Source organism: Rattus rattus, chromosome 4, assembly GCF_011064425.1.
Source record: "Rattus rattus isolate New Zealand chromosome 4, Rrattus_CSIRO_v1, whole genome shotgun sequence".
In the NCBI taxonomy this organism is placed as follows: Eukaryota; Metazoa; Chordata; class Mammalia; order Rodentia; family Muridae; genus Rattus; species Rattus rattus.
In genome coordinates this window covers 53,683,840-53,702,617 of record NC_046157.1, presented here as the reverse complement: position 1 = coordinate 53,702,617, position 18,778 = coordinate 53,683,840, and the positions used below count along the sequence as shown (strand labels likewise).

The 18,778-nt window shown below is 47.9% G+C and overlaps 1 protein-coding gene across 3 annotated transcripts in view; it reads left to right on the top strand.

Moving 5' to 3' along the window:
• Eva1c (eva-1 homolog C) overlaps window positions 1–18,778 on the top strand; it is a 73,335-nt gene that overhangs the window by 48,351 nt on the left and 6,206 nt on the right. For all 3 annotated transcript variants that reach the window (XM_032900453.1, XM_032900452.1, XM_032900454.1), the window contains 3 exons: window positions 11,949–12,092; window positions 15,800–15,877; window positions 18,342–18,431. In XM_032900453.1, the coding sequence (XP_032756344.1) occupies window positions 11,949–12,092; window positions 15,800–15,877; window positions 18,342–18,431 (312 nt within the window). The remainder of the gene's footprint in view (window positions 1–11,948; window positions 12,093–15,799; window positions 15,878–18,341; window positions 18,432–18,778) is intronic.

The window sequence follows — 18,778 nt, the reverse complement described above, 5'->3', positions numbered from 1 at the left end:
TTACCCTGCAGGATTTCAGTCTCGTTTCAGGCTGAGCATTCTTCCCCACTTTCCCGTTCCTTCCTTTGGGGCAGGAGCACTACCCCTGTTTCACCCTTGGATCTTGGAAATGGAACGTGTTCTGATTGTCCAGGTTTACAACCAGGGAGTCAGGTCGAGTCTCTGCTGAGCCTTGGGGCTTTGGAATGAATGTCAGAAGGCTGATCCTAAGGCTGTAGGATTCTTGTGGGCAGAAACACAGGATTTTGCATTGTGAGGTGGACAGAGAAGGGTGCTATGGTTTACATATGACTTCAGTGTGCTCCCAAGGGCTCCTGGGTTGATACTCCCCACTGGAAGGTACCAAGAAGGAAGAAGCTGAATGATATGATATTTAGAAGTGGGACCTTTGGGCAAAGTTGAAGGTTAGGTAAAGTCATCGGAGTGGAGAAAGCACGAGGTTCAGTGCTGGTGGCTGTGGACGAGGAAGGAGAGCTCAGAAGAGGCACACACTTGTATGTGAAGCTGTGTGAAGCCCCATGCTTTCTCCTGACATTAAAAAAGCTATACCTAAGTATTGACCTTGGACCAGGGCTGTGAGTCAAAATAAACCTATTTTCCTTAAAGTTACACAGCCTCAAGTATTTCATTATAGCAACTAAAAAATGTAGTCACAGAGGCCCATGTGCAGTTTCTCTCTCTTAGTTACATGAGAAGGGCTGTTTGCACGTGCCAAACTATACATATGGATTTCGTCAGGTAACTCAGAGCAACTGGTTCTCTCTGTACAGTGTGGGCCCCGGTGACTAAGCTCAGGTTGGCAGGCTTGGCAGAAAGGGCCTTTACTTGCTGAGCATTTCATGAGCCCATGCCCGTTCCTGGTGGACCTCTGTCACAGGGCAGCCCTGGCAGGCCCCAAAGGCACCAGCTCTCAGCTGCTCTTTTCTAGAGTCTTCTGTGTCACGTGCATGATTCCCAAATGGGCCAAGAGGTGCCCACAAGGGTCAGTCCCAATCTTCTGTTAATGGCTCCACTCGATGCTTCATCCCTGAGTGACCTGTGAGTGACCGATTCGGCCCTCTCTCTCTCTCAAATCACTTTGAATGTGCCAAGATAGGAGCTGGGCGAATTCCTTCTTCAGAGTCTCCATGCCTCCTGAGTTAGGAGATGGGACCGTGGCCTGGGCTGCAGGAGACTTCCACTCCTAGGCTTGGTATTGTCCCCAGACTGCAGTCATTGCCTTTAGAACTGTCATTCTCTTAACCTCCCTGTAGGGGTGTCATGGGCCATGTGCATCCTGTGGTCAGAGAAGGGACCCTTGATGGCAAAATAGGATCTTCTTCTTCTTCTTCTTCTTCTTCTTCTTCTTCTTCTTCTTCTTCTTCTTCTTCTTCTTCTTCTTCTTCTTCTTCTCCTCAGCTTCTTCTTTTTTTTTTTTTTTTTCACACACCATTTCTTTTTCTTTTTCTTTTTTTAAATTGGATTTATTTTTTGTTTTATGTATATATATTTTTTAAATGTTATCCCCTTTCCTGGTTTCCCCTCCAGAAACCCCCTATCCCATCTCCTTCCCCCTGCTTCTGTGAGGATGCTCCTTGCCCACCCACCCACCCCTCCCACCTCCCCACCCTAACATTCCCCCTACACTGGGGTATCGAGCCCTGACAGGACCAAGGGCATCTCCTCTCCTCACCATTTGTTTTTAAGAACATTTTCTACATTTGTTTATTTGTCGTATGCAGGGGTCAGGAGCAACTTGTGGGAGTTGACTCCCTCTTCCTACCCTGTGGGTCCCGACCAAACTCTGGCCATCAGGCTTGGTGACAGGTCCCTTTACTCCCTCAGTTACTCCAATGGCTCAGCATCACTTCCTAACCCGGGTGAAGGACACCCTGTTTCTCAGGCTTATTAAATCTAATGTGTGTCTCAGGGAATCCACTGCCCCAGCTGCTCTTTTGAGCACACAAGCCAAGTAGGCAGATCCACCGGCTGAATGCTCTGTGCTCACCAGGCAGCTACTGAAATCACGAGGATGCTGGATGGGAGGCGCAGTTACCGGGAAAAGAACCCAAGCAAGCGAAGTGAAGCAGTAGACCCCAGGTTTCCCTGGAGAGCTGGAGGACTCCCCAGGGCTGGCCAGAGTTTTAACCAACACCGGAGACAATATGGCGGATGCAGAAGATCTGTGGCTTGAAGACCTTGCCCTTGCTTAGCGTATGAATAAAGAGTTTAGGCTCTGGCCAGAGTAGCCTGCTGACCTCTTCTGCACGGCTGACCCCGTCCCTTATCCAGGCTCGGTGTCCCCAGCACACACACAGCAATGAAGATGAAGCTCGTTGCTGCACTAATGACCCCCAAGCCTTTCTTCTCTCCATGCTGCCATGGAAAGATCTCAAGGGAAAGTCGGGGCTCCTGAGGACCAAACATGGGAACCTCAAGTCTGTACTCGTCCCTCAGGGCAGAGCTAGGCACACAAAGTTGGGGAGAAGGCTTGGTGGTAGAGTGCTTGCTGTGCAAACTTGAGGACCTGAGAGGACCCGAGGGGACCTGAGGGGACCTGAGTTCTGGTCCCTAGCAATCTCATTAAAAAGGAAGTCAAGTGTGGGGGTACACCCCTGAAATCCAAGTACTGAGGCCGAGACAGGAGGGTGCCTGGACGTTTGGGGCTAGCCAACCTAGCTAATCGATGAGATCTGGATTTAGAGAGAGATCTTTTGTCAAAGAAAGAAAGAGAGAAAGGAAGAAAGAAAGAAAGAAAGAAAGAAAGAAAGAAAGAAAGAAAGAAAGAAAGAAAGAAAAAGAGCAAAAGACAAAGACACCTAATGTTGACCTCTGACCTCTATTCAGGCCTGCATCTCACCCCCCCCCCACATACACACACAGACACACACACTGGCGTTCATACATAAACTCATTTTTTACTCACATTTGTAAAGTAAATACATAAATCTTTTAGAAGACACAAACCTTTGCTGGCTAATACATTTCTTTGACAAGCTGGATGCTGAGAAATCTTTGCTCTTCAGACAGGCATACCATTCATCATGGTTGCTGAGTGCACCTGGAAAACACTCCCTAGAAACACCTCAGTTTGTCCCTTTTGTATAAATAAACTTTGTCACCCAACTGACAAAACCCGCTTCCTGTCCCCCCAGGTGACGGCATACTTCCAATCCGGCCTCTTGGCTCCCAGCCCACTCTGGGGATGTCTCATCTGGGCCACGGGGTTCCCTTCTTTCTCCACTGACCAACATCTGAAAGGTTTCACTTAAGTGAAGCAGGTCACGCCCCCACTGTGTGAAACCTGTACTCTGCCCATTGTAACCAGACACGGAAGCCAGCTGTGGTCCTGTTCCTCTCTATCTGCTTCCCTCATGACCTCGAAAGCACACGTGGCCAGCTCTGTCACACTTCTTCACCGTCACCTTGACTGGCACAGGAGAGAGGTTTCCCCACCACCTGCCAGAACAGAGCCCTGTTATTATCAACTCTGTCTTCACAGTAAAACTTCCATGGAATGAGTACGGGCCTCATCCTCCCAGATGCTGAGCTCTGCAGGGACTGTGTCAGCAAGCAGAGCGTCGCCTGTCACAGGATGGGTGCCCTCTGAACCTTTGGTGGGTGAATGAACCAGGGCCCCTTGTAAGCATGGCTGGGTGCCCATCCTTGGCTCTGGGTTGCAGGCTGGGATGTGGGCTTGGTGTTATCACAGCCTCTAAGCTCTCCTGAGATGCTGGAAATCCAGTCTTTTTTTAAATGTAAAATGTTCCAACTTTAAAACACGGAATAAGCCAAAGACAACATGCCTACAAAGCCACATCCGGGCCACAGGCTGCCGGTGTGTGTGTGTGTGTGTGTGTGTGTGTGTGTGTGTGTGTGTGTGTGTGTGTGACCTCTGCTTTCTGTTCCCAGCCATTCCTGCAGCCCAGGCACATGGCTTTGAAGAAGGAGGAAGGCGCATTTGGCCTTTGCTCTAGACCTGGCAGGGGCTCACAGAGCTGAGGGCTGGTTCTCATCAGGGGCCTGTGAAGGGAGCCCTGCGGTTGGCGCCCCAGGGCATCTGGCTTTTGGGATTGATTTGTGTATTTTCCTATGCAGATGAGGAAAGTCTGGCAGGTCTGTGAGCTTTAGATTCAGTGCATCCCTCTGCAAGGCCATGCTTTGGTGGCCATGAGATGGCCTGCCAGGCACATAGTGGTCACGGACCATTCTGGCTTCCACAACAGCTCAGAATGACTTCAGCACTCAAAGACTGGGAAGAAGATAGTTCTCAAACTTTCTAAAGCATAGCCATTGTCTTTGGTGCAAACACAGTAACAGCAGCAAACAGTAATAAATAGCAATACGACCGAGCTACAATATTAACCGTCAAAATGACACGGTATTTATTCTTCTGGATTTCTCCGAAGTCCTAATGTCTAAGAATAAATTCTGTAATTATCCTCTGGCCTCTTTTTCCTTAACTTTGCACCAAGGGTCTTTTTCCATGTGGCCAACACTGCCTACCATCTTGCTTAGATTTCAATATTGGGAGGGTTTTGCTGTTTCTGAGTTTCAGAATACATTTTGTATTTTGTAGGCAAGTGTGTGCTGGTAGTTTTCTTTCTTTCTTTTTTTTTTTCTTTTCTTTTTTTTTTTTTTTTTTTTTTTGGAGCTGGGGACCAACCCAGGGCCTTGCACTTGCTAGGCAAGCGCCTACCACTGAGCTAAATCCCCAACCCCTTCTGGTAGTTTTCTATGGGTTATTTCTTTGGAATAAATCCCCACATGTTTTATATCAGAAGTGGGTGGGGCTTGTTTATATCCTGACTTACATGATAAACTTACTGATTTGTACGACAAGCACATGTGTACCAATTTGAATATATAAATAGTGAGGACAAGTTCTGGGTTGCCCTGCAACTTTGACGGTCGGATGTTTGATTTTCCTGAAGGTTTCCATAATACTGCTTTAATTCTCCTTCTTTGGACTATGGATGTGTATACAATGTATATGCAATGTGCACGTTGTACTGGTATACATTGTCTCTAGCCTTTCTCCCCATTTCCTCCCTGCTGGAGTCTTGATTAATTGACTGATTGATTGATTGACTGAGTTCATAATTTTTTTTAAGCTCTTAGCAGAGCAGAGAGTAACCTTGAATGGTTTTCCTACTGTAAATATCCCACACTCTATTACATCAGAATTTGTAGCTTGGGTTTGCTACATAGAGCTGGCTACTGGCTTCTACATTAGCATTTTATTTATTATTTGAAATGTTCATAGCTGTATACAGGACATTCTGATCTTATCCACATCATACCGCCTCCATTCAACTCCCCCTGGACCTCCCAACCTACCTACCTCCCAACTTCTATCTCCTTTTAAAAACACTATTTATTATTAATAGCTCTGAGTTTTCTTAGTGCTGACCACTTTGGTTCTGTCTGTGTCATATGTAGAGTGGTTCCAAGAGGAACTGATTGGGTGACTATGAGAGGCTTCCCCACCCCATCATGGTAGATTTTAATATGTGTGTGTGGCACACTTGAAGTCACAGGAGTGATTCCACTGTGCTGTGATATGCACCCCCAGGAATGCCCAGTGTCTGGCTATCAACAGAACACACTCTCTTAGTGAACACAAGGGAAAGAGTGCTTACGCCTGCAACTGTGCTCTGGGACCACAGGGAAGATGGCGGCCACCATGCCCCAGGTGAATCATGGGAAGGCAGAGGCCAAGGTGGTCAGCATTGGTTGCAGAGCACAGCCTCGTCTAGGGCAATACTTCCCACGACTATCTGTTTCGTGCACACAGATAGCTGTATTCATTTGGCATAGCATAAAGAAGAGTAACCGGGTATTGCTTGATGTCCAAATCAATGGCTGGGGTGGGTCAGGGGGCGGGAACATCTAGCCTACTGTATCCTTCCAGAGTTAAGTTGGGGCAGCCCACACTGGAGCCTCTCTTGACTTCTATAAAGTCACTGGATACTGAGTTTTTCATAAAACCCCCTAAATTTTCTCAAAAATTCTCTTCCTATCTCTCGCCTACCGCTCAGTCCCAAAGTCACCACCTCAGCCACACATTCCTAAAACTCAACCTGTGTACTCACTTCCTGTTACCCTGTAATAAAACGCTCCACATTTTAACGGTCTTCGATAAAACACGTATCATCTTGCAGCCTCTGTGGGGCAGGAATTCGGGGGCAGCTGAGAGCAGAGTTTCTTGCTTTTGGTGCGGGGAGGTCTCCTGAGGTTACATCTCTGGTTGGAGGGCTACACTCCCAAGGTAACCAACTGATAGGGAGAAGTTGGCACCGCTGGAGGGGGGGTGGAGGTTGGCACTGGTTCCTCCCCTCACAGGCCCAGGGTGTGAAGTGGCAGCTGGCTTCTTTTGGGAATGGATGTAAACAAATAAGAAGCCAACCTCACCACGGTGTGCAGACCAGACTTGGTGCGTGTAGGAAGAGGGCGCTCACGGACATACATTCCTGCAGTTCACTATGGCTGCAAACTTGAGTTCTATTCGGATGCCCCACCAAGACGCACACACTGAAATCCCTCTTGCCGGTACCTGAGAATAGGACCTTTACTTACAGATAGGGCCTTTAGAGGGGAGCGTAAGTTGATGTGGGGTCATTCAACTGGGCCCTGAACAATCTCATGTGTGCCTTTATAATAAGAGGAAGCCAAGCCTGAACACGGGCATGTGTGTTATGACAGCCATGTGAAGACAGACAAAGCCAGCCAGAGGCCCCATGGAGCCGGCCCTGATGGCATCTCAAGTCTTGAACTTCCAACTTCCACAACTGTGGAGAAGCAGGCTTCCGGGTGGGTGTGCGTCTGGGGGCGCACTGCTGCTGCCCTAGCAAATGAATATCAAAGAAGGAGTTACAGCTAATAAGTGACAATGGAAAGTGACATCTAACAGTCCTGTGGGGTCGGACAGAAGGAGGTCTGAGTTCTCTGTGTCGAGGTTGGGCCAACCAGAGGCATTTCTGAGGGATCTTGGAGGGAGCCAGGCTCGTTCCCACTAAAATCCATCTGGGAGAAGGGAAAAGGAGAGAAAAGGTGAGTTCAGTGAGCCTTCGCTGGCCCTCTGAGCCAGGAGGGAGCCTTCCCAAAGAACCGGGCACCAGGGTGTGCCCCCGCCTCGGTGTGTCATTTCCTGCTATGGTCACATTTTCTGGGTGGGCTCCAGGGATTCTGCTATTTCCTTAATAAGAGCATGAAAAGCCACACAACACAATGGGCCTCAAAGGCTGGGCTAAGGCTGTCCCAAGGCCAAGTGTGGGCAGGCCTCGGCTTTTTAGCCAAGATCAAGGTGCCAGGAGCTCTCCCCAGCCAAGACAGGGCCACTTAAGAGCAGCCAGCCCAATTATCTAAATAAACACGGGCTCGCAAGAACGATTAACTTCAGTCCCGGCGTTAAACAATTGCCAAAAAGTAAGAATTCAAGTGGTGGAGTATCTTGTTATCACATGTATTGGGGAGGAGGGAGCTTGGCAGCAACAGAGGCAAAACCCGTGTGGGCGGGAAATAACCACCTTTAAAGAAACAACAAAGTCCTGGGAACGGTTCAGAGCTCAGCATCAATAAGGGTGCAGCCAGCCCTGAGTCAGACCTGAATTACCTTGGCCATTTCCTGAGGTCACGGCTAGGATAAAGTCAGTCTTTGAGGCAAGATAAGTTCTGCCGCTAAAGCGTGGAGGGTGTTCAGAGTCTGTCAGCTGTGGTCCTCACAGCTTAGACCTAGGTGGTTGTTTTTTCTCTTCTATCAGTCTTGAGGACCGTACTCGGGATGGACCGAGGATGGAGCTCACGTAGGAGAGAGCCTGCCTAGCGTGTGCACCAGGCTCTGGCTTTGATCCCAGCATTGCAAAACTGGGCATGGCTGGTGCGTGTTTGTAACAAGAGGACTCGGGGAGATGGAGGCAGCAGGGGCAGAAGTTCAAGGCCATCCTTAGCTACATATTGAGTTTTATGCCAACCACGGCAACACGCAACGCTGGCCCAAGAAAACACTAATAACAGCTCTTCCCCCCCCCCATTAGGCATTATTTCTTCATAGCTCTAAGAGAGCATAGGCCTTCCAGAACGTTCCTTTTCACCCACAGTATACAATAGCACCGTTTCCACAAATAATAACTTGCCAATTCGTCACAGCATTCATGCTTTGGATTTTTGACAGTTCAATCTATGACCGCAAATTCCTATGAAAACTCCCAAATTTGCATACAAGCATTTAGCTCTAAGCAGGTTTGACATGACATTGCTTATTGTGTCAAAAAAATGAAAAAAAAAAAAAAACCCAACCCTGAATGTCCCCCTGGGTGTTACAAAAGGATGAAAATCAGGGCAGCCTTTAAGTTCCTTTACTTTTTAAGATTTATTTATTTGTTATATAGAAGTACACTGTAGCTGTTTTTTCAGACACACCAGAAGAGGGCATCGGATCCCGTTAGAGATGGTTGTGAGCCACCATGTGGTTGCTGGGAATTGAACTCAGGACCTCTGGAAGAGCAGTCAGTGCTCTTAACCGCTGAGCCATCTCTCCAGCCCCCTTTAAAAACAGAGCTGATGAGGCTGGAGAGAGGGCTCAGTGGTTGGACTCAGTGTAAGGACTCGAAGTAGATTCCCAAGCACATGATACAGCATTTACACGTACACACCTACACACTGACCTTCACACATACACATCATTAAAAATCACAACCTGAAATTAAAATAAAGCTTATATTTACATTTCCCGAATATGTTAATAAAGGGGAAGAGCCACGCACAGAGCCACATGTGTGTGACGCCACTGAGGGGACAGATACAGTGGCAAAGGAGAGGCCTTTAATCATTTTACATTTATTTATTTTGTCTGTGTGCACACGTGCTTTGCTTGTGTATATGCACTTATTTGCTCGGTACCTGTGAAGATCAGAAGAAGGCATTCGATCCCTAAAACTGGAGTCCCAGATGGCTGTGATCCGCTGGGTGGGTGCTGGGAGCATAACCAGATCCTCTGCAAAAGTAGCCAGTGCTCTAAACTGCTGACCAAGCTGTTCTCCAGCTCCCGCTCCTGTTTTGAAAAAGGGTTTCCCGTAGCTCAGGGATAACACAAACTCCTGCTCCTCTTGTCCCACGTCCCGGGTGCTGGGATTGTGAGCGTGTACCTCCACTCTTGGCTCAGGGAGATGTCCTTAAAGATGAACAGGCACGAAGCGTCTCCTTCCCGACAAGCAGGATTTACCGGGGTTTTCTCTCTCCAGTGTTGTTTTATCTATATTTTTAAAATATGAACTCTTGTACAATTTGTAAAAGAAATAATGGGGGGCTGGGGATTTAGCTCAGTGGTAGAGCGCTTACCTAGGAAGCGCAAGGCCCTGGGTTCGGTCCCCAGCTCCGAAAAAAAGAACCAAAAAAAAAATAAATAAATAAATAATGGGACTAGTATATTAAAACCTCTGATTTCTAAGATAAAAATTTAAGCTCATACAGGCTCAGTCTTCCTCGCATGGCAACTTCCGCATGGCGTCTGCCTGTGCCCTCTGGAGAACTGAGGACTTTACTGTTCGAGAGGGGAGCTTAGTGGAAAAGGGTCTGGTTCTAGTCTTTTGTGTATATACGTGAATTGTGGCTTAGAAGAAACAACTTAGAAGTTTTTTTATTCGTGTGTGTGTGTGTGCATGTGTGTGTGTGTGTGTGTGTGTATGTATGCTGCATGTGTGTGTGTATGCTGTGTGTGTGTATGTATGCTGCGTGTGTGTGTGTGTGTGTGTGTGTGTGTGTGTGTGTGTGTGTGTGTGTGTGTGTGTACAATACCCAAGAAGACCAGAAGAGGATGTCAGGATCTCAATGTGATCAACTAAACTTAGGTCCTCCAGAAGAGCAGCAGAGACTCTTAATTATTGAGCCATTTCTCCAATCCCTGAACAATGTTTTTAATCTGAAGACAAAAATATGCCCACTAAGTTTCGAGCACACAATTTACAAAGCAACAAGAAAGGAGTTTTGAAGAACACAGAGAGGATTGGAGTTATTCCCCAGGTAAATGCCCTGTCGTGTCTGGGAAAAGCTAAGTTGTCCCAAGAATAGTTTGAATAATGTTACAGAAACTTTTGCAGATTTGAAAAACATACCTGAAGACTCTCACCATTTAAACAGTGGCTTCTACTTCAACACAGATTTTATTTTTACATTTACAGAAGTTTATTTTGTGGCCCAGGCCTACCATAACCAAGATTCAGGAGGCGAGGCAGGAGGATTACCCGTCTCAACATAACATGCTGGGAAGGACCTTCCAATAAGTATGTAGGGATGACAAACCCTATTTTTCCCTGCTAGTCACAATGGCCTCTGCCATCATTCCTGTAACCTCATGACCACAGCACCAAAAAGGGAGGAAGAGGAAGGGGCCAGGGTCCAACACTCCCATCAAGGTCACATCCTTGATGCCTGAAAAAACTTTCCCTAAGCCTGTCTACCTCTCAGGGGCATCTCACTGAGAAGCAATCCTGTACAAAGGTTGTGGGAGGACATTTAAGAGCCAGTCTAATACCAGGTAGCCTGATGTCACTGATGGTGACCAGGTCTCCAAGGTGCCAACACCAGGCACTATCCATGAAGGGTTTCAGATGATAATCACACTGGCCCATGAACGAGAGCATTTGTTGTCCAGGTAGGGAACTGAGGCTTTGCAAGGACACTGGCCCGCCTGACCTGACATCATGCTTTTAGTCATTACTGTTCCCCCTGAGGCTGATATTGTGTGAAATCTTGACCACAGGAGCTGTGTTAGTCTTTGATCTTAGCTGTAGTCAGTGCTCTGTTGCTACTAAGGAAAGACCAGAAACAAAGTAACGTAAAGAATGGGAGTTCATTTAGTTCAAAGTTGCGAGGGCCCTGGTCTCCCAGCAGCATCTGAGGGTTTGCATTTTGTTATAGCATAGAGCGTCACAAGGAGAGACAGAGCCAGCAGCCCTTCAGTTCATCTTCTATTAGTGTGTGTGTGTGTGTGTGTGTGTGTGTGTGTGTGTGCGCGCACACACACACACACCTGTGTGTGAGTGGGTGTACTTGTACATGTTTATGTGAGAATGCACATGTGTGCATGTGTGTATACGGACCAGAAGACAACCACATGTGTTGCTCCTTAGATGCCGGCCACCTTATTTCTTGAGACAGGGTCTCTCCTGGGTCGGGAGTTCATTAAGTAGGCAAGGCTGGTTGGCCAGTGAGCACCAGGGACTCTCCTGTCTCCTCCTCCCAGCGCTAGGATGGTTTACCCTAGAGGCCAGAAGGGGATACCAGATCCCTGGGAGTCAGTTCCGCGTGAGTGCTGGGAACAACTCAGATCCTCTGGAAGAGCAGCTCTTAACTATGGCGCCATCTCAGACCTCCAGCACTTAAACTTCTGGGAGAGCATCAGAACATAGCATGGCTAATCCATCCAATCTGGCGATGGTATTGTGACCATGTACTAACAGCAGAACCTTGAATTCACTAGTTCATTCTTCCACTGGTTGCTTTCTGGGGTCCTACAGTGGGCCGGACAACAGGAATTAGGTTGAGGAGGAGGAGGAGACATATTCCACATAGAGCATGTGGTCATGTAGAAGGAAGTCTTAAGCGAGGCAGATATTTCAACGTGTAGCGGTCGTGAAGTGAAAAAGAACCTCCTCCGTGTTCTGCGTATTTATTTCATCTGCTCTGTATGCAGCCAGTTACCTTCTGCAGAGCCTGGTGTGAGTCAAATGTGCAGGTCCTTTGACAAGGACTACATCAGAGTTCCCAGATGGCGCCAGCAGGCTCTTAAGACAAACTCAGGGCTCTCTAGGGACTGATGGCTACGCTGGCGCAAAGCATCTTGGGTGATCCAATGAGACAGATCGGCAGAGAAACTGTTTGGTCAGCCCTGTGTGTTTATGCATCTACAGCAAGTGCTCTTGTGCCAAGCGCAGACCAGCCTGATGCTCTCCCTGCCCCTTCCCTTCCAGACTGCCTGTCTTACACGGCTTCACAAGTCCTGTCCAGAAGGTGCTACGGGAAGCAGAGATGTAAGGTCCTCGTCGATAATTACCACTTCGGAAGCCCCTGTCTTCCAGGAGTGAAAAAATACCTCACTGTTGCCTACGCGTGTGGTAAGAATAAACCCTCAACCAGCTCTGTGAACACGTGCCTGGTAGGGAAATGGTAGCCATGTCCAAACAGGAGTGTGTGACACTTTAATTGTACATTGTAGGCAGGGCATGGCCAACAAACACGACCAGGCGAGGGAAGAATGGATCAAGGTTTATTACAGCGAGTCAGGAGTGCACCAGAGTCGTTTGCGCCCACACAATCATCCAGAAAAACACCTTGGGGGTGGTCCGTGGTACTGAGCATGCTCAGTTTAAGTTCATTTGACCAGTCAACTCAGAGTCCTGGGGTAGACATTTAAAAGGTGAAAATGGTGGATGAGGACTCCTCTGGGCATGCTCAGTTCACGTCATAAGGGCAGCAGACAGGAAATGGGCATAGCCGGGCACACTTGCAATCCCAGCTCTCAAGCAGCTGAGGCAGAAAGATTGCTGGGAATTCAAGGGCTGGCCTGGGCTACATAGAGGTCCTTATCTCAAAAGATAGAGTAATGCTAATGACCGGCAAGTGTATTTTCAGATGTGTGCAGCATCTCTTTCCCAGAATGGTTTCCGCTGAAACCGAAGGAAAGGAAAGTTTGAGAGTCTAGTATCATAGGTGCTTGCCCCTAAGGGTGCCCGCCCTACTGTGCTGCTGACAGAAAGAGCCCATCAGCTCAGCCGGCCCCTGCCAACTTGCCTTGCACACCCCAAACTCTTTCTCTCCATTGTCCTAGTTTATGGCATTCACATTGGATAAGCAATAGGGTTTTCTTTGGCCAAAATAGTTTCGAGAGCACATCAGGCAATCAGATTGGCAGTGGATGGGGAGAGTAGGGATTGTTCAAGCATCCTGAGACAGCGCAGAGGTCGCCGAGAACAAACGATTTCTATCTTGCTTCTTCCGAAGCCCTGAAACACACTGGTGTCATGTGAGTTCACAGAAGTGTTGTTCGGCTCCTTTTTAGCCCCCGGTATTATTCAGGGACCCTCAGCCACTCGCCCAGGTGCTACCGACCTCTGTCACAGCTACAGGCTTCCACAGGCTTCCACGCGCTGTCCCGTGTCTTTAGAAATCTTGGCTTCTGTCTTCAGGAAGCCACTTATGAGCAAACCAGCATCTGTGTTCAGGGGACTGGGGGGGCCAATCTGTAATCTTGTCTCATGGCTCCCTCTTCTGAAATGAGTATGTGGTGGAGGGAAAACGGGATGCCCAACAGCAAAGAACTTGATGCCTCCCCCGCAGAATAGCATTCATCAGACTTCGCTCAATTTCATCTCAGGATAAAATTTGCGAGTGCCTGGTCAAGCACACAGTCTAGGCTTTTTATTTTTTATTTTTTATTTTAGAATATCCACCTAATTTTGCAACTACTACCATTGCCAGTTTAAGAATATCCCCATCACCACAATCCATTCTGAACCAGTTTGAAGAAACTTTTTCAAAACAGGGTCTCATGTCGTCCAGGGTGGCCTTAAAGTTACCGAGTAGTCAGAGGTGGCTGTGAACTTTTGATCCTCCTGTCTCTACTCTCAGGTGCTAGAATTACAGGCATGTACTGTTCCACATAGTAAACAGACAGGTTCCTATGGTGACTGATGTCTCACAGCTACATGATATGGTGGGTTGACAAAGCTCATCCCAGAATGCCCGTCTGCTCCAAGCGTCTCTCCACAATTCTGAATCTATAAAGCCTCTCAAATTTGTGGAGAGCAGGAGTCTCATTTCAGCACATCTTGAGAATTAGCTGAGAGAGGGAGGGAGGGAGGGAGGAAGGGAGGGAGGGAAGAAGGGAGGGAGGGGGGAGGGGGGAGGGGGTTACGGAGAGAGACCGGAAGGAGAACTGCCACTTCCGGTAGGGAAAGACAACACGGGCCCGGGCTTTACTTCTGCCAGGAAATCAGAGAGAGTGTTCTTGGAGCCCAGGGATGAGCGAAAGGTTATTGAGCTAAAAAGCATTTGTCTTGGTGCTACTGTGTTCTGGGATCAATGATGTGTCTCTCTAGCACTTCCTCTGCACCTCTCCAGAAAGCTGCCCTCATCTTGATGGGCACAAAGGTGCCAGGGTCTCCTGGATTTGGGGGGTTCACAATTTATGGCCTGTTCTCTGCTTGTTGGTCCTGGGATGTTTCCAGAAGAATTTAGTTAAGCACTCAGAGAAGGAAGCAGGGTTTTCTTGTAGCTGGGGAGACTTACAGGGTCTCTGTGCTGCGGATCTCGCCTCGTTTGTGTTGGCTTCACTTCCTCTTCCTATTGCCACTTCTCTCAGATACCATCTGGGTTGAGGCAAAAATATAAATAAGCAATTTTCTGCAGCTAGAGTCCTTGGCATCCTCTCCCTTCTCCCAGTTGGCAGCAGTGTGCTTCACCTCCGTAACTGTATCTTTCTTCTCTCTAGATCTCTCTGTCTCTTTGTCTGCCTGACTCGCTGTCTCTGTCTCTATCTCTCTGTGTGTGTCTCTGTCTCTCTGTATGTCTCTGTCTCTCTCTCTGTCTCTGTCTCTGTCTCTGTCTCTGTCTCTCTCTCTCTCTCTCTCTCTCTCTCTCTCTCTCTCTCTCGGGTCTCTGGTAGCCCAGGCTAGTCCTGAACCCTTCCATCGTCAAGGGTGACCTTGCACCTCTGATCTTTCTCTCACGAACCATCCTTCCATCCTTCCTTAGATTTAGTGAACCGTGTGAGCCCTGATTGCTGGCTCCTCTAGGTCTATACTGAAGTGACAAGATGAGGGTTTCAGAGAAAAAGCAGAAGAGAACAGAACAGGAGTGGGCGGGAGTTGGAGCTGGTCCTCACTGGTCCACTTGCTTTACTGTAACTCAGATATGCTGGGATCCCCCTTAACAGCTTTCTAAGGCTCTCCCAGCCTGAGCTCACCCACTTGAGACACCTCGGTGGACTTCAGTACACTGAAAGCTGTGTAGCTGCCCCCCCATTTTCGTGACCCCCAAAGTTTCCCATGCTCTCCAGTGCCCCCACTGATCAGTTCGGTCTCTAGATTTACCTTCTCTAGGCGGTTCACATAAATAGAGTTGTGCAATAGATGGGTTTGGTAGCTGCCTTCTCCCACGGAGCGTGTTGTTTTGAGATCCGTCCTCGTGTCCTTTTCATTACTAACATTTTCCATGGGATGTGTGTGCTGTGGTTTATTTACTTTCCTTTTTGTCTGAGGTGGGGTCTTGCTGTGTAGTCTAAGCTGGTTTGAAAGTTAACGCCCTGCTACCTCAGCTCTCTCACTTTTAAGATCCTTTAAAAGAAAATATTTGTTAAATATTAAATATACGTGCATAAAGATAAACATATTTTTGCAGAGGTGTGTGCATAGAGGTGCCTGCAGAGACCAGAAAAGAGAGGCGGGGCCCCTGGGGCTGAGCTTACAGACAGTTAGTTATAAGCTGCCCAGTGTAAGCTAGGAGTAAACTCGGGCCCTCTGCGCCAGCCGATAAACTGCGCCGTCTCCACAACCCCAGCTTCTTAAAAACATAGTGCAAATATATGCCTAAGTTCACCTGTCTGGGCACTCGATGGTCTCATATTGCCATCTGTGTCAGCGTGTGTGTGTGTGTGTGTGTGTGTGTGTGTGTGTGTGTGTGTGTGTGTGAGAGAGAGAGGGGGGGCTGTAAGTCATCTGCAAGTATTTTGTAAATCTTTATCTACATTGTACCTTAAATATATATTATTTGCAAAGTTTGTTTAACATACCATGTTTTTAAAATACTTCTTTTTGGTTTTTAGTTCCCAAGAACATACTCACGGCGGTTGACCCAGCCGTTGCTAACCTAAATCCCTCTCTGAAGAAAGATGATGAATACGGTAATTTCGGCGACGGCTTACTCCCAGCATTTCCTTTTAAGTGAGGTCAAGTAGGCACACAAGACCATGGTGGAAGGAGGCCACAGAGGTGTCGGGCTGCTCTGCTGATACAACGGGGCATGGCTGGTGGTTACTTTCATGCATGCGGGCAGCTAGCGCTTTGTTTCAAAAAAAGAATTAAAATCACAAATAGGATACGTTTACCCCCATTTGCTTTTCCTAGAAGAAAAAAAAAACTAAAATTCACTTTGAACAACAGATCTCAGAAACAACTTGGGTTCTTGCAACAACAGGAGCTTGCAGCAAAGCTGGGGCCGGGGCCAGCTGACCGTGCCATCCCTCCCCAGTCCCTTCCTTCCCACATAACTTACACAAATAGGGACGTAGTCTGATTTTATGTTTTATACATTTTCCTTATGCGTATAAGTACGTGGATGTGGCCTCACGTGAGCCTGGGGACAGCCTGTGGGAGCCAGTCCTCTTCTTTTACTCTATGGGTCCTGGGGCGTGAGCTCTGTCATCAGGTTTAACAGCCTTGACCCACTGAGCCTTCCTGTCAGTCTGAATTTTCTTTTTAATGACACATAGAGCAAAATCAGCCCTGTGAAGTGCCTGATAGAAACTACAGAAACCCCATAGAATACATAAGACGCTAACTTTGGGTATCAAGGGTTTGTCTTGTGCTATTTTGTTTTACTTAAACCTCCCTCCCCCCCATTGAAAGTAAAGTATAGCTGCTCCCTCTCTATCCTAGGGTTGATTCTAAAACTTTCCTCGCACCGTCCAACCAGCAGATGTTCAAGCCCTGTAAATAAAACAGCTCAGTATTTGCACAGAACCCACATGGTCCTCCTGTGCGCTTTAATCTCTAGGGGCCTTGTGGTCATCAATGCCATGTCATTGTGCTGTGTAGTTTAAGGAACAGTGACAAGAAAGAGACCTGCAGACATTCCATTTCTTCTGCTCAATCTTTCTGTCTGTGGGTGAATCCATGGATGTGGGCCACCCTAACACAGAGGACTGGCTTCGCGCTTTGCTTCCCTGTGTACCACTTGCTACAGAAAACACGACACCGAGGCATAACAGCCCTCAGCCTAAAGCTAGGGCGAGGACTAGAAACAGCCTCCACATTCTGGTTCACAGTCTCCCTGCCTCTGGTTCTGCCTCCCAGCCTCCTTCTGTCTCTCACTTGGCTCCCACCTGATCCCGAAGGCTCCCCACCCACCTTCAGTGCAACCCCAAGAGCCACATCTTTCTTAGAGATACCTCCCCTGCGTGATAGTCTCAGGGCTCCCTGAGCTCCAATACTGCTCCATCTGCACTTGCTAAATGTCCTCTAGCATCCTGATCCCTCCCATCTGAAAGCAGCACAGCCACACATTGTGTGTGTGTGTTTGTGTGTGTATTGTGTGTGTTGTGTATGTATTGTGTGTGTATTGTGTGTGTGTTGTGTGTGTTGTGTGTGTCTGTGTCTGTGTGTATGTGTCTGTCTCTCTCTCTGTGTTGTATGTGTATTGTGTGTGTGATGTGTGGGTGTGTGTCTGTGTGTGTGTCTTGATGTGTGTGTCTGTCTCCGTGTGTGTGTTGTGTGTGTGTCTGTGTGTGTGTCTGTGTGTCTCTATGTGTGTGTTTGTGTGTGTCTATCTGTGTATATATATGTGAGTGAGTGTGTGTGTCTGTGTATGTGTGTGTATGTGAGTGTGTGTGAGTATATGTGTGTGTCTGTCTGTGTATGTATATGTGAGTGTGTGTCTGTCTGTGTGTGTGTGTGTATGTGTGTGTGTGTGTGAGTGTGTGTCTGTCTGTCTGTGTATGTATATGTGAGTTAGTGTGTGTGTGAATGTGTGTGTGTGTGTGTGTGTGTGTGTATGTGATCTGATAATCCTCACACACCTCCCTCTGTAACCCCAGGTCTGGACCACAGAGCACACAGCAGTCCCATGGTAAACTGAGGGATTATTTACTCAGACTGGTGGAAGCCACTGTTGGGATGGAATAGTGGACTCTGTTCTGGACGAGGGCACATGAACTGCACCTCAAGTTGGACTTGAGACTTGGCAATGTTTTAGATCCCTTTAATGATTTGATATTTTTCAGAGATGGCTTTGGCATCAGCTGCTTTTCCTGTCACTGGCCATCGTGGTGTTGGGACTGGGAGACAGTTAAGAACCAGAGGACACATAGGAAGTGGGACCAGATTACAAACCTCAAGGCCCACCCTCCATGACTCCCTCCTCCAGTGAAGACCCACAACCTCCCAAAGCACACTGCTGGCTGGGGACCGAGTCTTCAAATGCATGAGCCCACGGGGACACTTCACATGCAGGCCTCAGTGCTGGGTGTCTAACTCCTATAGCTTAGTCGGAAGCCTGGTGGTTTGACAGCTAGGACTATCCATTCCTGTGGCAGGCGGGACTTTCAGGATAGGCACACAGTTCTGACCAATGGCCTTTCCACATTGCAGGTATAAAATTCAACCCAAGCGGATCGAGGGTGGTGCGGAAAGACGGGGTTATTGTCAGCAACTCTCTGGCTGCGTTTGCTTACATTCGAGGTACGTGAATGAGTGGGAACTTCTGGGGACTCGGAGGGGGTTACCCACCGCCTTGCTGACAAGTACTCTGGTGACCAAAGGACCATGGCTTTAGTTGTACCTGGCAACTGCAGTGTTGTGATATCCAGATAGTACAGGACTGGGACTCAAATACAGCCACAAAACCAAGGGACCAACAAGGATAAAGTTGAGTTACTGAGGGTTTCGTCTCCAAAGGTAGTTCCCCCTGGTAAAGTAGAAATGCTTTTGTCTAAAACTTTGGATGATTGAATCCTCCCAACATCTGGAACGAAAACAAGGCAGCTCACACAGAAGCAAAACAGGGATGACACAGTGACCTCTGGAGG